This window comes from Euprymna scolopes, chromosome 35, assembly GCF_053919585.1.
Source record: "Euprymna scolopes isolate OS-2025 chromosome 35, ASM5391958v1, whole genome shotgun sequence".
In the NCBI taxonomy this organism is placed as follows: Eukaryota; Metazoa; Mollusca; class Cephalopoda; order Sepiida; family Sepiolidae; genus Euprymna; species Euprymna scolopes.
In genome coordinates, this window is record NC_136516.1 from 74,120,994 (window position 1) to 74,141,845 (window position 20,852).

General features: G+C 34.9%; 1 protein-coding gene across 2 annotated transcripts; it reads right to left on the reverse strand.

Moving 5' to 3' along the window:
- Positions 1-1,955: 1,955 nt before the first annotated feature.
- Positions 1,956-20,737, reverse strand: LOC145259933 (uncharacterized). Of its 2 annotated transcripts, none has more exons than XM_080117894.1 (3): positions 20,591-20,737; positions 5,284-5,314; positions 1,956-2,718 (listed from the first exon to the last, which is right to left on the reverse strand). In XM_080117894.1, exons 1-3 carry the CDS (start codon positions 20,645-20,647, stop codon positions 2,018-2,020), a joined length of 789 nt encoding a protein of 262 aa, XP_079974020.1. In that variant the 5' UTR covers positions 20,648-20,737; the 3' UTR covers positions 1,956-2,017. The 2 variants fall into 2 exon arrangements, with proteins under 2 accessions (XP_079974020.1, XP_079974021.1); XM_080117895.1 differs by having other exon boundaries at positions 5,284-5,306; positions 20,589-20,716.
- Between the last annotated feature and the right edge of the window lie 115 nt (positions 20,738-20,852).

The window sequence follows — 20,852 nt, forward strand, 5'->3', positions numbered from 1 at the left end:
ATCACTAAACCATCTTGATTGTTTATGTTCTAACATTCCAAGTTAGCATTCGGTCCTGGATATGACCTTAAACTATATCCGATGGTGAGGCCCCAGATTGCGTGCTTGGCGAGTTTAATTGCCATTGCTCCCAGGTTCACTCTGACCCGGACTGGTAGTACCTGTTTGGGTCTCAACTATGGGTTAAATAGAAACCGACTTAAAAAAATCAAATATGCTCTATTAAAAAATTGTTCTTCAAAATCATTGGATTCGGCATTAAATAACCTGAAAAGGGTTGATATGCCGTAAAACAAAAACAAACAAACAAACGTTAGCATTCCCGATACATTCCTACCATAAATAATTTGTCTTAAAAATACCTTTTTCGTCTTGATAAATTTTTCTAGTGTTCTATTTTCTAAACATCAACAACGATCATAAATAATCGTTCCGGTTACTTGCCATCCCCCAGCAGTGCTCTATATATCATCCTTATTCTTCCCTCTAAACGGAATGGAACCCGAAATCTCTGTGTTATTATTTAAAAACGGAATTGACGTAAATTTGAAGAAAAGGGCAGTAATGTTTTTCTAATAAGCCTTGTAACCATGCATCGAAGGCATAGTAATCCCTATACAAGTCCTGGCAACCACCCATCTAAAGCATGATCATCACTCTAAAAAAAAAGGCCCGGTAACCATGCACCTAATGAACGTCTGATAACCATGCATCAAAAGCATATCAATCCCTATAATGGCCATGGTAATTATGCATTTAAAACACGACTATCCTTATAACAAGTCTAATTACGATGCATCTAAAATATAGCTACCCCTATAATAGGCGTAGTGACCATGCATTTAACCATGAATTTAACCATGCATGGCAATTCTTATGAAAGGTCTGTTAACCATACATCTAAAGAATATTTTTTTTACACAGTGATCACCACTTATCAAGGCCCGGAAGCCACTCAGGGATAAGGGTTATTGCAAGTACATTACGTTAATATGGAGATTTGATGAAGTGTTTAATTAAGGGGGCGGTTCATTAGGAATTTGTTAACATTGGACTTGAAGACATCCAAGTTGTAGTCCGGAGGGAAGCAGGCAGGGAACGTTTACCATACATCTAAAGAATATATCAAACATGTGGAGACAAGTTTTAAAATTAGTCATTAGATACGTTTGTATTTACTAACACTTCGCTGCCATTGGATGAAGAACATTGGATGTTGAACATTGGATGAAGAACATTAGATGAAGAACATTGGGTGTTAAACATTGGATGAATAACATTGGATGTTGAACATTGGATGTTGAACATTTGATGAATAACATTGGATGTTGAACATTGGATGTTGAACATTGGATGTTGAACATTGGATGTTGAACATTTGATGAAGAACATTGGATGTTGAACATTGGATGTTGAACATTGGATGAAGAACATTGGATGTTGAACATTGGATGAAGAACATTGGATGTTGAACATTGGATGTTGAACATTTCATTCTTAAAGTATTGCAACTATAGCTACGATTAAGTAAAAAAATTCCCTTAAAAATCTTCCGTTTTGAAACGACATGAATCTAGAAATATGCTTTTATTTATTCAAAATTACTTGTCTTTTTATTTGTAGGAATTTGTTAATAATTCTAATTATATTTGTTAATAATAATTCTAATTATATTTGTTAATAATAATTATAATTATATGTGTTAATAATAATCATAATTATATTTGTTAATGATAATTATAATTATATTTGTTAAAAATAATTTTAATTATATTTGTTAATAATAATTATAATTAAATTTGTTAATAATAATTTTACTTATATTTATTAATAATAATTCTAATTATATTTGTCAATAATAATTATAATTATATTTGTTAATAATTATTATAATTATGTTTGTTAATAATAATTATAATTATATTTGTTATTAATAATTAGATGTCAACTCGGTATAGTATATTTCATAGGCCGCCACGGTATATATTTGGCCACCCACGGACCCCTTTATTAAGTTTTACGCAATATGGAACGTTGATTGTGGTCGTCGCACGCATAGCTTTTCGACTAATTTAGACGGCAAGGAAGAAGGAAGTTCCTCATAAGAAGAAATGAAGATGGCGCGATCTGGCCGGATGAGGAACCGGTTCACAACAGCCATGTCAACGCCATCCCCAACGATGACCATGTAAAGGTAAATGTCATGGAAAATCAAGCGACGCATTTCCTTGCGCAACATCGGGTCGCTGAAATCCATCGTCTTGTCTACAAACAGGAAACCAAATATGTTCATCTCCCACGCTCGTGCGGGGGTGAAAGTGTCAACACCCAGTTTCCGGACCATCGATGTTAGCACCCAATCCTTTTTAGTCGAATCCGATCTGGTTGGGGCAGAGTCGTCGATTATCAATCGGATTAGGACGCCTTTGCTTTGTAAATGTTTCAGCGTATCCGAAGTTATCTGTAAAATGTAATTGCCTTTCATAATTCCAAGATGGTTGAACCCGATCAGTGTCACAACACCGACCTTTTTGTTGTCGTCGCATTCGCTTAAAATTGTCTTTACCGTGTGCGGTGTACTGTTTTTGCTTAATTGGTTGATCGAGCTTGAGACGAGTTCCGGTGTAGAATGTCTGCTGAATCCAATCAGAGGATCGGACGTTTCTGGTATGAGAGGTTGTTGCGTTGGTGACCCTGGGTTAATATACGGTGTTGTTACTGAAAAGAACAAAATTAAAACATTATATTAATATTTAAAAGTCTTAGCGCAACAAAAACCTGATTGAAGTCACAGATACAAAAATCATGTAGCACCGGTGTTTAAGGGAGTTTTTCATTTTACATTCAAATTATTGCATGTCGGTAGGGTTGAAAAAACCGTGCAGTTTGCCATTAAAACATGAGGTGCAACTGTGATAAGAGCCATATTTATAGAACGCAAACTTAATAGGGAGTTTGGCAGCAAGATGATTGTTAACATTACATTTAAATTATTGCATATCGGCAGGGCTGGAGAAAGAGAAATCATGCAGTTTGCCATGCATAAGAGGCTACTGTGATAGGTGCCATATTTATATAGGGCAAACTGAGTAATGCAGTAAGTTATCTGTTCACATTACATTTAAATACAGCGTGTCGGTATGGTTGAAGAAAAGGAAGCAAGGAAGGATTTTCAAAGCCTAGCGGTCCGACAAAAAAGCTATCAAAATGCAACATCTTCCGGATTTTAAGTGTCCCTACAGTGAAAGGATGTGGTTTGTTGCTTATCGAATGAGTTGTGTCACTGTGTTCGACTGAGGTCGTTGAGTGCTGAGGGGTAGGAAATGACAAAGAGTGGGTGACAAATGAAATAGCATTTTTTAAACAGTTGGCGGTGAGTCGAACAAAGGAGTCAGGGGTGAAGTTTAAATTAAGGGTGTAACAAGAACAATGCGCCTGTAGGTATTTGGGGGTGGGGGAAGGGTTACTGTGAGTAAGAGGAACAATAAGGACTTAACGACAGTCAGTGAGTTTTTAAGACATTCGTGAGTTGGGATTTTACGACAGTCAGTGTTGAGAGTTTTTTTTTTACTACAGTTGGAAACAGATGGTGGCTTGGGCCAGGTCGGGAAAGCTTTGGGAGGTGGAGAAATGAACTAACAACAGAAAACCCCAGCGTCAACAAGACGTAGATGTGAACCTTGGCATGCAGACAACCGACATATATGTGAAACATCGGAGTCTGTATATTTCTTGTTTCGCCGTGTTTGTTTCATTTTTGTACACGTGAATCCGTCTGCTCCCCTCGACAGCTGCCAGTGTGAGAGATTATGACTATATGGCAATGAGAAGACAATACGATGGAGAACAAAACAACGGCATACAGCGTTTAAGGTTGGGTTGTCGAACGGGATAGTATGTGGTGTCATAACCACACAATTTCAGCTATTCCCAGTTTTATTTAACCCCAGTTATTTTTAGGATCGTATCTACATGTTATATAGAATATTCTCGACCATTTTCACCTGTAAACGATCTTCTTTAGTCAACAGAAATGGAATCCTCTCCCATCATTATCATGCTCGTCATCACGGCGCACTATTAACAAAATAATATTGAAAAAAAATATTTATAGAGTTCCCGAAAGTTGGATATAAATTTGTGGATTTATTCCCGGATGTTGATTAAGTCGTTCCGAAGGTAAGCAATATATCATGAAAGTGTTTCGGAATTTCGCAATTGACTGGTTAAGTCGTTCTGGAAAGTTGGCAATACGTTGATGAAGTCTTTCTTAAAAGTTAGTTCTGCATTTATTGCGTTGTTCCAGAAAGTTTGCAATACTTTGAAGGCGTCATTCACAAAAAGTGGCAACATATTGATGGAATCGTCTCCGGAAGTTAGCAATACACTCACAAAATCATCTCCGGAAGTTTTCTTTATTATCTCAGGTGGAAACGCGGTGATTTCTTCTTCGATCCGTAACTCAAAATCCTCGACAATTTTCTTTCGGTATCCAAAAACAAAATTGTTAGAAGGGCTTAAATCGAGTGACATTGAACAGTGACTCCACGTTACTCTTTAACACAAATGAAACAATTATTTCAGCACTCCATGATAACTGATAGAGAAAATGAGCGTGTCAAAGAATTGCTATAGTAATGCATGCAAGAAAATAAAAACGATAGAGCCATACCTAACGAATAAGACTTACCTCCACAACTTACAGTCGCAATAACTTTTTTAATAAGATTTTTATGCCCTACCATATACAAGGTGATATGTACAGCTGCAAAGGTAGTACACGCATATATATATATATATATATATATATATATATATATATATATATATATATATATATATATATATATATATTAGTGTTGGGATGATTAATCGGAATCGGAATCGGGAATCGAAAAAATCGGAGCTTTTTGGGGTATCGGAATCGGAAAAATTTGCGCCTATTTTCAGATGCCGAAACCGGTTCCTTTAATTATCTTTTTTATTCGATTTTGGTTTAAAAAACATCTTCCACTGCTTGTAGTAATAATAAAATAATAAATGTTTATTGATTTAAACTTCCGGTAAGACTAAAATCATCCTCTCACAGATGTGTTTTTTACGTTTGAGAAAATATAAGCACATTTAAGATGTGTTTTTGCGGTAATCGAGACAAAATAACACTTTTGTAGTTAAATATTTAGAGATTCATAAAGAATCGGAATCGGTAATTGTATCGGAATCGGGAAAAACACCGAAATCGTCCTATCACTAATGTATTTAAAGAAAATGAAATATACTTACATTTGAAGCTGGTAACTGGAGAAACAAATACCTGTGAAATAATGAGAAACGTTTGTATTATATCAATTAATTTTCAAAACTTGTAATCAATTAATCACATATTTTTAAAAATATTATGACGGTATACAATATTATAGATATCTATTTTCAGTATTTACTCCAATATGTGTGTGTGTGAGAGAGAGAGAGAGTGTGTGTGTGTGTGTGTGTGTGTGTGTGTGTGTGTGTGTGTGTAAATATGTAAATATATAAAAAGTATGTAAATATATGGTACTCTTGCATAATTTGTCCCGAATTCTCGTGAATTTCCGTCAAGCATGGATCAGACAAGACCGGCAATCATTGGTGTCAGCCGAGCGTCGTAACAGATGCAGAATAATGAAAAAAAAAAAACGGAAAAAAAATACAAATGCAAATAATCAAAAATAACAAAAACACCTACCTTGTAAAATGAAAAATATGTTTATTTATTTTAGTATTTAATCTTTTTTTTTATATTTATCAACAGAAAGTTTGTCTTTTTTCTTCAAGAAAAGATTTTTAACCGTATAATTGTTAGGTGTAAGTACAAGTTTTTTTTTGTTTTCTTTTTTGTAACCGTATTTTTGTTTTTTATTTTCAAGGATTTTTGTTAGTCAAGTGTTTTTTGGTGGGGAGGGGGGTGGTCAACATAAATTTAACAAAATAATTTTTTTTGTTCCGAAAAAAATTGAGATTTTTTTTTTTTCGGATGTTAATTGCCGGCGGAAGAACGTTCTTGAGATGAGGATATTTTCTTAGGAATCTTTTACTTCTGTCAACTGTTGAACGGCCATCGACGGCAAAGAGGGAAGGAGATGGGGTAGAGGAAATATATTTTAGGGTTTCCATTTTCGAACGCCCATAAATAAATGATTTTTACTATTGTTGGTATCTCCAATACACATGATCTTTTTTTAACAAACATTTGTGTTTACAATTGTTGCCCCTCATTTTTGGGGACAGCAATTTCTTCTCCTGACAATATGAGATTGTCTGCATCGGCGTTTTCATTTCTTTTTCTTACATGCATAGATTTATTTCCTTGCCTGTCATTTTTCTGTTTTGCGAGTTTGAAAATATATTTGTTTGCCAGTTTTCTTTATTTTAGTTTTTTTTTTTTTTTGGTTTAGTCGCTTTCTTCCAATTCGAATGTTGTCTGCTTCCATTTAGATAGCACTTTTTCATTGGCTAATCAAACTCCCAGAAATAGAATTACAAAAAAAGTAAATAAATAAATAAGTAACTAATCAGAAATTAAAAAGTCACCCCCTTAATATCATCATAAAAATTACTAAAAACATAACATGGGAAAAAATTAAATAAATAAATAAATAAAATAAAAAGTCGATTTAGCCTTTCAACACACAACGCCCGGCTGACTCCGATGATTGCCGGTCTAGCTCGATGCATGCTTGACGGGAATTAACGAGAACTCGGGTCAAATTATGCAAGAGTACTAAATATATATATATATATATATATATATATATATATATATGTGTGTGTGTGTGTGTGTGTGTGTGTGTGTGTGTGTGTGTGTGTGTGTTTTATTAGTGATATATAATAATATAATATGAGCGGGTTTTGAATCGTGGCTTTTTGTATTATATTTTCCTTTTCCTAAGCGATGAAGAGGGTGAGTTACTTCCCCTTTGTTGTTTTTTTTTATGCGACGAATTAAAAAAAATATATTATTATTTCATTGATTAAATATTTAATATAATATATATATTATTTTATGGGCCGCATTTTTTATTTATTTTATTATTATTTTATTTTTTAGATATTTAATGTATAACACACACGCGCGCGCATGCACATATATATATATATATATTACTTTGACGTGTTTCTTATTTAGATATTTTTATTATTATTTGTAAAATATTTATTATATAGAATAATATATTAATATATATGTGTGTGTATGTGTGTGTGTTTTGAACATCAAACATATGTTTCATTTTATGACTTCAAATAAACACTGCCTTAAAACAGCTGTAAACCAGTGTAATGCCTTTGTCTATACCTTTCATCTATCTGTATATCTATAAAAGTGAAAGTGTCTGTCTGTCTGTGTACATTTCCCTACACAATAACTCTATCAATATTCAGTCTATAGACTCGAAATTTGATATACAAGATACTGAGATTTGGGAAAATCTTTGTAATAGGTTTTCGGCTAGAAATTTGGTTGTTTAGGGGTCAAAGTTCAACGATTTGACCTTTGAGAACTCTACCAAACTCCTCTGACAATTTTGGGTCCAAACACTTGAAATTTGGGATATAGGTTTCTTTCGACATGGATCTAACTTAATGACTTGATTTGAACCCAAAACAATAAATGTGAAGAGGTTATAATAGGTCTCTACCAAATTACTCAGACAATTTCTGGTCTAAACATTTGAAATTTTACATAAAGGATATTCAGAGATAGGGCAAGCTTTTTAATCGGCTAGGGTCGAAAATTTGAGTTACCAATATATAAATGTATGTTTGCATGCCTACCTAAACTTTCGCCAGAGGCGACGAATTTTTACTAGATCAGTATCGTTTTGAAATTCGACCTTTCAGTCGACAAATATCGAAAAATTGGCTAAAAACATGAGTATCTTCACCTTCAACTAGACCCTTTTCTACAGGGAGATCGCTTTTTTCGCCGATATTTTCGAAAGTCATCCTCTCCTTTCGATTGTCTAGCATTAATTAAAACCTACGTCACTTCCTGTTTGGCGGTGGTCGTAACAGCAAGACGGCAGGTTTTTTCCCCGTTCTTTTCCCCCTTTGAGGTACGGGTTTGAGCCTGCCGTACCACTACCACTTTTGTTTTGTTTTTTTTTTTTGTTTTTTTGCTCAACATACATCCAAACACCCGGGCAAGGCCGGTCTGAAATGCTAGTTTGAAATATAATTTGAAAAATTGTTTTAATCAAAAAGACATTAGTTTGGATAAAAAGAAATTAATCAACAGTCATGGTTTTATTATATATTTCGCCCTGTTTAGTGACTTTTGGAGTAGCTGCGAATCCCACCCTCCATTAAAGAAGCCAAAATGCGTCCTCGTGGCTAAGCAAGAAATAACAGTTGACAAAGCCCCCAGACATTGGTAAAACCTTATCTCGCCGACAATTTGCTTCAAATGCGTCCCAGGTCTTCACGTAAAATGTTCGTTAGTGTTTTCGTTCGTTCCAAACGTACTTAGCCGCCACGTAGAATGACAGCAATTACGATGATAACATTTTCTACATTCTCCGGCCTGAAAACATTTAACAGATAAAATCGACTGATGTTGTAATTCAAAGATGTTTATATCGTAGGACATTATTTCCTTTCCCTCTCACTTGTCCCCTTTTCTTATTCACACGCGAGCACAAGATAAACCATAAAATAAAAGTACACAGAAAAAGGTCGTTTTAGCCATAACATTTTCTTATTCATTTAACGCGATCAGACATTACTTGGGCTGCCTCGTATAAGTTTGAAATGGGACTTCCCTCTCTAAGTTTTGAGAGTTTATGGCCGTGTATATATATATATATATATATATATATATATATATATATATATATATATATATATATATATATATATATACAGGAGGGGCGTTTCAAAAGTAATGTCTACTACTTTGTTATTCCGCTAAGATGGAATAGAGGAGATTGCAATTGCATTGTTATGATGATTGAACTTATGCATCCATAACCTAGAAGTTTCATCTCGCTATTTTAGATATTGAAGTGTGATACTCTAAGAAAGCAACCCTTTCATAGGTGTGCGTCAGAAGCAGAGATTCGTCATTGAATTCCCGTTAAAGTGCATTGATAATAGTGGTGGCTATGTAGAAATATAAATTCTGGGGCACTAAGTAACTCGTTTTAATAGTACAACTCTCGGCATTCTTAGTTCTTCAACATTTTGAGTTTTAAAAAATAGGAGTCTTTACTTTTGACACGACTGTATTCAATCCATATTTGTAGTTTCTTTTAATGCAATTTTTATTGTATATTTTGCAAACCTCTTTCCTCTGATGAGAAGAATTTGTCGAAACTTCACACATTCAGGTCGTCCAAGGTTATTTGTACTACTTGTCGGATAATTAAACATTTTGTGCTTATTACATTTATTACATTTTCACCCCAAACAAGGCATAGTGCCACTTTGGTATAGGGGGCTACTATCAGGGACATAAGTTGCGGGGATACAATGTAGGGAGTTGAGTAGCAAGATATATGTTTATATTACACTTGAACTTATGCACGTCAGTACAAAATCTAGCAGTTCTGGGGAAGAAACTATTAGAGTAAAGGGTTTTCTTATATCCAGGAATCTCTAGTGTATAAGGGTGGAACTTTGCTGCATGTCCTGTTTGTCGGAAGTATTTACGTCGAGGGGGCACAAGGGCTCGTAGTTCGTCGAAGCATCCACCATTAAAATACTCGTAAAACAGGCAGAAAGATGCAACATTTCGTCGATGAGACAGAGGCTGAAGCTTAGATGACAGATCATGACCTATCGGGTTGGCGACTCTCTTTTGAACCTTGTCCAGAAGTGAGAGATTAGTAGTAAATGCACCAGCCCAAATTTGACAACAGTACTTTATAGCTGGGCGAATGGTGGCCTTGTAGAGGTACAGGATACTTTCAGGCGTAAGTAACTTTCTAGCACGGTAAAGAGAGTCAACTTCTTCGCAGCGATGTTGGCAATGCTCTCGGTGTACGTGTCCCAAGTCATGTTCCTTGTGAACGTTAAACCTTCATTACAGGCTTTAATATTTTATTTTATTTTTTTGAAAATTATAATTAATTTTCAATATATATATATATATATATATATATATATATATATATATATATATATATATATATATATATATATATATATGGCGGGGACTTCTGAAGCCTGGACAATTTATGGTAGACACATAAAAACCATGGAGAGAGTGCACCAGAATTTTCTGAGACACATTCTGGGCATAAGGATGAACTCTTTTACACCTGATATGGGTGTCCTCATGCGAGCTGACGTACCATGTACCGAAAAGTTGATTATACGCAACCAGATGAGGTTGGCTGGAAATCTGACAAGGATGGATGATGAGAGATTACCGAAGTGGGAACGCTGAGACAATCTGGCATGATTATTAATATCATACAAGGAAAGCGTCCAAAACACAAACTAAGGAAACGCTTTAAGGACAACATCAAGGATAATCTGAAAGCTTTCGGTATTGACGTGTATAGCTGAGAGAGCGCTTCCAATGATCGTAAAAAATGGTTTATCATGACTTTGAGAAGAAAAAATATGATCATGCAAAAATTAAGCGTGATATCCGAAAGAAAAATCTGTCAGGTCTGTCAGAGGCTTTTGTGCTGAACCACGTCTGTGATTTATACGGCAAAATGACTGGAGCCGGTCTAGCTAGCCACAAGCGATCACATGGAAATCAGTCTTACTTTGACGGGGAAAACACTGCGGAGCACAGATGTTCTATTTGATTTATGGTCTGCAATTCAAGTGGGTGTTTGCAGCGTCAAATGGATGTTCACAATAAAGCGGTACCGGTTGGCGTCCCTCAATCTCAGTTAAAGTGTGACCTCTGCAATAGACTATGTAAGAGCAGGGCTGGTCTGAAGAGTGACCTTCGTTCCCACAGAAGATAGAAAATTCATCTTGATCACATCTCCGCATGTACATAGTGTATAAGGTATATATATATATATATATATATATATATATATATATATATATATATGGGGTAATGTATATACATATGTGTATATATGTATGTGTGTATAATGTATATACATATGTATGTATGTATAATGTATATATATGTATATATATATTAAATAATCAAATAAAACAAATTATTAAACAAATTAAATAAAATTAGAAAAATAAAAGAATATTTTAAAAAGTCCATGAAAATGGATAAATAATCCAAAATAAAGTGAATGAAAAGATGGTCTTTTTCTGTTAAGTGACGATCACTATGTGTATACACACACACACATATATATATATATATATGTATATATATATATATGTGTGTGTGTGTGTGTGTGTGTGTGTGTGTGTGTGTGTGTGTGTGTGTGTTCGCGTGCGCGTGTGTGTGTGTGTGTGACGGAGAATCTAAGGAATTATGGTGGAGAGTTGTAGGCTTTGATTTTTATTTTTATTATGTATATATATATATATATATATAATACGTGTAAAAATGTCATAGTAAACACGAACCTCTTTCTATATATATTTATGTATTCGTATATATATATATATTTGTTTAAAAAATATTGCCTACCACACTCCTCTGTTAGTTTTTTGTCTACAGATATGAAACTTAATATATAGCGTATTCGAACCCATGCGAAACTTTATGTTTGGGTTTTAGTCAGGGAAAATCGAAGGAAAAGTGTGAAAAGTAAAAAACTTGAATTTTTCAGGTGACGATCGAACGACGAATATGCATGTGTAACGCAATAATACCTATTGGTTCATGTTTTAATTTCTAACCTTGCAGCAAACGTCTTCATAACTCAGGCATTAAAGTCAAAGGAAAAAGTAAATCGTAAACGTTTTTATTTCGATTAATTTTTTTTTTTTTTTACGCACGAATCATTTTTTTTACTTTTTAATTCATTACTGCATATAATATAATAATACGAAATCTGCATTAAATAAAATATCATATTTAAGGGTATTTTACGGCTAGGCAATGTTGGACAGCCTGCTAGTGTATATATATATATATATATATATATATATATATATATATATATATATATATATATATATATACCCCGTGCCAGAATTATATGCAAATCGATACTTTTATTATAACTCCGATAGTTTTCAATGAAAATTTGTGAAATTTAGCACGCTATATGGCAACATTAACACAAGCGCAGATCTAAAATTTTAAGCTAATATGCGCAGTAATAAACAATTGGCAGCCATTTAGTTGATTTGCATTTTTTCAGCGTGCCAACTTTATATGCAAACCAATGCTAAAATATGGTGAAGTGCTAAAAGATCATCGAAACATTGATTATTCTAGGAATTTGTAAATTGAGAACAACAATAATAAAGAACAAACAACTTCAATATGGTTTCATACTGCAATCAATATCTTATATAATTGCCATTTTTATTGACAAGAGCTAAAAGCCTTTGGTCCATTGAAGATGTCAAATTTTCGATTTCATCTGATGAAATGTCTTTGGAAGCAGTCAGAATAGCATTCCAGGAGTCATCCTTGGAGTTGTTCTGCCTTCATCCGGAGTAAATATTTTGTTTCAAGATGCTCCACAGACTTTCGATGGGATTTAAATCTGGAGAACAGGCCATCAAATTATTTTCCCATGTCTGGCAAAAACTCTCTCCAAATATTCAGTGGCTATCCTTGCAGAATGAGACCATGCATTATCATGCATGAATACCATCTTTTTCCGGAGTGCCAAATTCTTCTTCTTGTGACAGGGTTCCAAGTATTTCGTTATGAAGACAATGTAGAGTTTGGCGGTAATTTTCACTCCATCTGCGACTCTGAGTGGTCCTACAAGCTCATTGCCAATGATTGCAGCCCAGAACATCACACCACCACCTCCTTGTTGACGTCTGATCCTTTGGGGACGTAGACCCTCATTATGGTACCGTCCATCAAGGGTCGCTTGACACTCATCGATGAACAAAACAGTTTGAAAATTTACCTTCATGTGATCTCTTGCCCACTCCATCCTCTTTTTCTTGTGGACATCCTTCAATTGAGGGCGGACCTCTGGCTTTCCAAATTTTGCAATCGTCCTCAGGATACGGCAACGAGTTGATTTGGGCACATCAGGAACGCCAGCTTTTTCAAAAACTTGTTTGCTAGTTTCAAATTGGTTACGGCGAACTTCTCTCTTGATCTTGCTCATTGTTAGACGTGGCATATGATTTCTTACGAATTTTCCCATTGTCAGAACGTACGTTGCAAAGTTGAGCGTTAGTACAATATTTTTGGATGGTACGATGATCACGGGATAATTCATTGGCAATTTCTAAGGTGGAAATCTTATTATGGAGCCTTTGAACAATTTTAGACTTCTCAGTTTGACTTAAAGCACCTTTACGTCCCATCTTGCATATAAAGGCACGCTGAAAAAAAACTGCAAGTCACCAAAATGGCTGCTGTTTGCTCGCTATTGCGCAGACCAGCTTAAAATTTTATATCTGCGAATGCTTTAGTGTTGCCGTATAACGTGCGAAGTTACACGAATTTTCATTGAAAACTATCGGAGTTAGAACAAAAATATCGATTTGCATATAATTCTGGCACAGGATATATATATATATATATATATATATATATATATATATATATATATATATATATATATATATATATTCAGGTAATTAATGAAAATGATCATGAACTTCATCGTTTTAGGACAATATTTCTCGGGAACCTAACCCCTCAAAAATCTAAAAAAAAAAAAAAAAAAAATTTATTAGAATAGTTGTTTTAAGCAGTATTATTCTTCGCTAAAGAATCCAAAACATTTTTTTTTCTTTGAGTGTTATTTCATTACTTTTCTCGTTTGATAGAAACAACCAATTTGATGCTAAGTCGCTTTTATATGGCTGTCCGAGTGACTTTAACTTATTGGATAGATAAGGTAAAACGTTTTAGTAATCCAATGGTATTATGCACCTTTTTATCATTGCTTTTATTCGTTTATTTTTCGTATTTTGACAATTATTATTTTATTATTTTTTATTATGACCATATTATCACTATATCTTCTTATTTTTTAAATTTCTTATTTTTAACTTTTTTCATTTTTTATTTATTTGTTTTCTTTTTTTTTTAATTACATTTTCACCCCAAACAAGGCACATTGCCACTTTGGTGTAGGGGGCTATTATCAATAAAACAACTACTGGAGTACTATGTTGGCATTTGGGCAGCAAGATGTCGGTTCACGTTACACTTGAACTTCTGCATATCAGTACAGTTAGGGAAGCAGGGACCTGGAATGGAATTCCAGAGTCTAGCGGTTCTGGGGAAGAAACTACTGGAGTAGAAATATCTTTTACTTCTAGGGATCTCTACTGTGAAGGGGTGGGATTTAGCTGCTTGTCGGGTTTGTCGGGGGTATTGACGTCGAGGGGGCACAAGTGCTTGCAGTTCGCAGAGCATTCATCATTAAAATACTTGTAGAACAGACAGAGGGATGCAACATTTCGTCGATGGGACAGAGGCTGAAGCTTAGATGCCGGTTCAGGGCCTATCAGATTGGCGACTTTGAACCTTGTCTAGGAGCGAGAGACTAGTAGCAGATGCACCAGCCCAAATGTGACAGCAATATTCCATACATGGGCGAATGGTGGCCTTATAGAGGTACAGGATACTTTCGGGCGTTAGTAGTTTTCTAGCACGGTAGATAGAGCCTACCTTCTTCGCAGCGGTCCTGGCAATACTTTCAATGTAATTGTTCCAACTCATGTTTCCTGTGAACGTTAGGCCAAGCAGTTTGAAAGATGTACTCTCAGATAAAGAGTCACTGGCCATTGCTATTGGTGGCAGAGAAGGTTTCTTATAATTATGTAAGGAAACCAGTTTAGTCTTGGCAGCATTGAATGTGGCCATCTATTTTTGTCCCCATTCCACTACAGATTGGAGGTCATCCTCTAGTGTTTTTGCCATTTCTTTAGATATGTGTTCATTTGTTTTCCTGTCGTGCATGTTATAGAGTGTGGTGTCATCAGCATATATACCCATCTCAGAGGCAATTTTGTCAGGGAGGTCATTAATGAATATTAGGAACAATAGAGGTCCAAGGATAGACCCTTGAGGCACTCCCGCATTTATATTATATTGTTTAGATGTATGACCGTCGAGGACAACCTGGATTTTTCTCTTATCTAAGAAGGATTCTTTTTGATATTATTATTATTATTATTATTATTATTATTATTATTATTATTATTATTATTATTCATTCATTCATTCTAATATCACAAATTCATATTATCCTTTAATATCATTACTTGTAATCATTATCATTTTGTATAATAACTTATATGGTATTACATGTTTATACCATTGTTTTTTTGTTATTCTACTCTATATGAGATCTTTCTTTCTTATTACACTTTTATATCCAGACAATGTTACCATTTTATCATTACACATATTTTTTATTTATTTGTAATCTTTGCAATTTTATATTCTTAGTTCTTATTAGCACACTTTTATTTTTAAACTATTTTATCATTTTTATTATTTTTATTATTTTATTTACTGTTTTCCTTTTTTTGATTATATGCATTCTCGGTGTAGCAATAAATATTTTTTTAATGATATCGCTCCAGGAAAGGGGATAACGCAAATTTATGTAAGGAGTTGAAAGGAACGAAATACGATTATCATGGAACTGACAGGTCAAAAGATAAAAGTTGCTAGTCTAGGAGTTCCTATTTACTTTGCCTCACAACGGGACAGGGTTAGATAGCAGGATCGTTTTTTTTTAACGTGGAGAAAGGTACAAAAAATAAAAATTGGCTCAGTCGTGAAGGATTTCTCCTCCATTGACAGAGAATAAGAAATTGAAGTATAGATACTACACTTTGATCTTTGTCCGAAGGCCAAGAAATCTTCTCGCACGGTGCTGTGTAGACGTGATTTTTTAACTCCCACAATATAATATATACTTTTTTAGTACTCTGACTATATGACAATTGATCTTAGTCTTGAAGGCTGTAGGTTGGTTGGTTGGTTTTGTTTTACGGCATATCAACCCTTTTCGGGTTATTTAATGCCGAATTCAAAGATTTTAAAGAAAAATATTTTAATAGAATATATTTGTTGTTTTCAAGTTGTGTTTCTATTTAACCCATAGTTGGGAGCAATGACAATTAAAGGGTGGCTCCACACTCCCCAAAGCCCGCAAGCTGGAGCCTCACCACTGGATAAAGTTTATGGTCATATCCAGGACCTGAAGGCTGTAGGTAGGAGGAAAATGTTCACACAAAAAAAGAGTTCTACTTCCTTTCAGATCTTGAAAAGACGCTGCTGGAATCAGATGTATTACAATAAAATATGGAAACAGTGAATTGATGGCGTTCACTAGACCAACGAATCATACGAATTGAAACAAAGAAATCACGTCTAACAGAACGCATTTGAGCGCGTGTGAAAATATCAGCAACAGCTGAAGGATGGATGGCAAACGATTGTATTAGTAGCAGGAGCAGCGTGTCTACGCGTATGCAAATTAGCAAACGTTTTCGGGTTTGTGCCTGAAGATAAAGAAAAAAAGGACATCACGTGGTCGGGGAGAAAACAAAAGCGGCGCCGAAGAAGATGGACGTGTAAAGTTAAGGCGAGAATGAGCTGGCTGTGACCAGCGTGCGGTCGGAAGAAAGAGGAGTGCAGTCGAAAAAGATGTACGTATAAAAAATGGTTGTCTACGACCGGCGTGTAGTGAAGCAGAAGGGAGAGACTTTTAAGCTCGTGTCGCAACGGGGAGAAAGAAAAACGGTAATAAATGCTTTTGTTAAAAACGAAAAACTGCCGACCCGGATTTTTATGTATTTCTTTCTAGCTTTATTTTTTATGAATTACTAAAGCAAAGTGTAACACCACGTAACGTTACAGACGGAATAGATCAGACAATTCTGAAGAACAGGTGTCATAATAATATTTATAGAAAAGACAGACAAGCAATATCGTATGTGTGCGTGTATGTGTGTGTGTATAAGAGAGAGGAGAGAGGGGGGAGAGGGTGCAGAAAAGAAAGGTTGGGGTTAGGTTTTTTTTATAGAAGACCAGTAGACTAAACGAACGTGTCAAACGAGCTGGAACAAAGGAAGCAGGAAATAGATTAGAGAATTCTGCAAAAGACATGCCATAATAGTATTCATAGAAAAGACCGAGACTAGCAACATCACGTCTGTTAGGGAAGATGAAGAGAAAGAAAAAAGATGGCGCCAATCAAATTACGGGTGATTTCTGCATCTCATCAAAAATCTTCAAGTGGGACAGAGATTCACCAGCCTAAATATGACAACAAGTTTGATAGGAAATTTGTAAAGATAAAAAAATAGTTTGTGCGAAAGTGTTTACGGAAATTAAGACAACAGTCTAAAAAAAGTATATAAACCGTATGAATAATGGCAAAAAAAACATCATCACATCTCAAAATCATACACTATCGGCACTCACATGCAATGTCGACAGTTGAACGTATTTAAATACCGTTTATTTATTTGTTTATTTATTACGGGGCAACATTACTGAAACGCTGATGAGCCGTATACGACGAAACACGAGTCTGTGCATACTTTTATATTTCAAATTTATATTCATTACAAATGTTTTCAAAGACGATTCTCTATTTTAAATATATTATCAATATTCACGTGCTTAAAAGTTCTATATCAGATGCTCTGTTTTATTATTGATTAAGTAATAACATGCGGAAAATAACAGCAAGAAGTAAGCGGACTTTACTAACTAAAAAAAATCAGTATCTTTATCCTCCAGTCTCGGAGGAAGAATAGCCAAAAAATTTAAGAAATAAATAAAAATAAAATAATAATCTATTTTCTCTTACACATCCTATCCCTGTATTTTTCTTTTTCCCCCGCCCCCTTCTCTCTCTATCTCCCTCTCTCTATCTCTATCTCTCTCTCGCTCGCTCTTTCTCTCTGCATCATATATAACACTTCCCCTCAATTGCGTATGTATAAGTGATAGTCTCTTTCTTCATCTTCTCTTTGAGTTCCCCTCCTCTCGCCCTTCCTCTCCCCCTCTCCTCCTCTCCCTTGCCTTCTGTCTTCCTCTCTCACCGTCTTTCTCTTTTTCTATTTTTCTCTCTTACACTTTATCCATTTCTCTCTCTCTCTCTCTCTCTCTCTCTCTCTCTCTCTCTCTCTCTCTCTCTCTCTCTCTCCCTCTCTCTCTCTCTCTCTCTCCTTCTTCCACATTTTCGCAGCTCTCGCGTTCTCTCGTTCTTATTTCCTCTTCCCTGTTTTTCTCTTTTCCCGTCTCTCTCGCCTTCCCTCTCTTCCTCTTTTCCTTTCTATCTATTTATCTATCTATCTATCTATCTATCTATCTATCTATCTATCCCTACCTCGGTACAGACACATACCCTCACATATACATATGCATAATTATAAACGCAATGGCTGCTTTCATATCAAATGACACCAAAGTGCATATTTGTCAACGAGTCATCGACACCTATAAACATGCAAGTGCAAACGCCCTTCTTTCCTCTCCCCCTTCCCTCGTCGTCCTGTAAACTTTAAAAAGGTTATGAACCCACAATTTGAAAGACTCATTTGTTTGCAGTCAACAAATCTTTGTCTATCATCTGTGTTGAATAGTAACGAATTACAACACCAAGGCCATTTAATTAGTGCAACTGTCAACAGCTTGCTATTTTCAAGTATCTCACAGCCGAAGAACACTGCTGAAAGGTATGTTATATATATATATATATATATATATATATATATATATATATATATATATATATATATATATATTTATATATATAATGTTCTAAACTTCTTTATCAACTCCGTGTTTAAAAGATAAAGGACTTTAATGGAACATTCGAATATCTATGTAGCCCATATCATGTTCTATTAGTAGCCCCGAGAAGGGCGCCCCTTTGTTTATGAAAACTTCGACTGAAGGAAAATCAAACAAAAAGAGAGATATATACACGTACATGACAAATATAAATGTAGACATGTGTGTACATGTGTGTATACGTACGTGTGTGAGTGGTGTGAGTGTATGTGTGTATGATAGATCTGTGTAAGGAACAAGGTTCGGAATCTACAATTTCCATCCGTCTTCTTGAAAAACTGTCATGAAAAAAAATCTATATAATTGCTTCCCAAGTGACTGATAATTAATTTTCGGTTAGATTTAGGGTCATGTTAAAAGACCGTATCGAACGTTTCGAACAATAATTTCTTGGACAAAATTCATTTGTTTAAATATTACAAAATATAATAATTCCGCGGAGAAAAGAATGATTTGGACAAAAAGTTATTGTGGAGGGTTGAATGCCGTTATATCACTGCTAATGTCATCGAAATTGTTTTTCTTCATCATTTTGTCGCTGTAGAAATAGTTAATATCGCAGAAAAACTGATAATGGCGTTTCTAAATTTTTGAGATGAGGATTGGTTATTCGTATTATTTTAATTCTTCAGACCACTGTTCTCATCTTCAGTGTCATTTTCACAACGTTTCGGTCGATGTAATCTCCGACCTTCTTCAGGCGTATCTTGTCGAACTCGGGAATGTTTCTGTCGAACTCGGGAATTTGGACGAAATTTCCGACCGAAAGGAACTAATGCGCAGTGGTTAGAATACTTGAGAAAATCAATAGTAAATATGATGTTCACCTGAACGTTTAAGGTTCAATTCTCGGTGTGTGCGATATATATATATATATAAGAATTGTAAATATCAACTGAATTAAAGGAATAAATTATAAGATGGTCAACATCATGAACTTTGGAATATAGTCTTTTCTCATTCATTCACCATATTGCTCTATAATTACATTGAGCTTATTAAATAAGGATTGGTATATATTATATCGAAATAAAGTATATTTCACCAGAAATATATATATGTGTGTGTGTGTGTGTGTGTGTGTGTGTGTGTGTGTGTGTGTGTGTGTGTGTGTGTGTGTGTGTTGGAATTGAAATGAAGGCTATGTCATTGCAAATTTGATTGAAAGTTTTTTGTTTTCTTTTTATGATTTTGTTACTACAGAACGAATTACTATCAGGTAGAAATTTGAATTAAGAAGACAATAAAAAACGGAAAATAACCGAACGAAAATTGATATGAAAGTCATATTTATTTTTTCACCATTTCGAGAAGATGAAAACTCGTCTCGTTTGGCTATTTGCTAACATCGAAATTATCTAGATAATCTGGGATAATTCTGAATCTTTACATTCGGGGTTTGTACGCGTGTTATATAACCCTAAAATTATGGATCACATTATATTTTGTTTTACTATAATGGAGATTGTGTGTGTATGTTTGTTGTATTTACTTTTTTCACCCAGTGAGATGTGACACAAGACCGGAAAGTTAGGATTATAAGCTGGCACACAGTGACGATGCACTCTGGTCCCATTAAAAATTGCTTAAGTCGCCCCGTCGGCATTTCCCGGTGAGGACGCGAAGATATCGAACCTGCAAATTCAACTGTAGGATTAATTTTCATATATATGTATAAAAAAAAAAATATTGACTTACCAGAAGAAAGCATAACAAACTGCGCACGGTGACGGTTTTTGACCCTATGTTTATCATATTGTCGCACGTGTCTGTTGCGAGTAGAGACGGAACTCGGTTTAATCTTCGACCGCAATTCGGCTTTATATTTATACAGACGAGAACTATATTTTATTGCGTAATGTTTTCTTAGTCATTAGACAGATTTTTCCAGAAACCCACAAAAGATAAAAGAGAAGAAAAGGACAGATGGGGGTGGGAGGGGAGTCCGTTAATTACTACC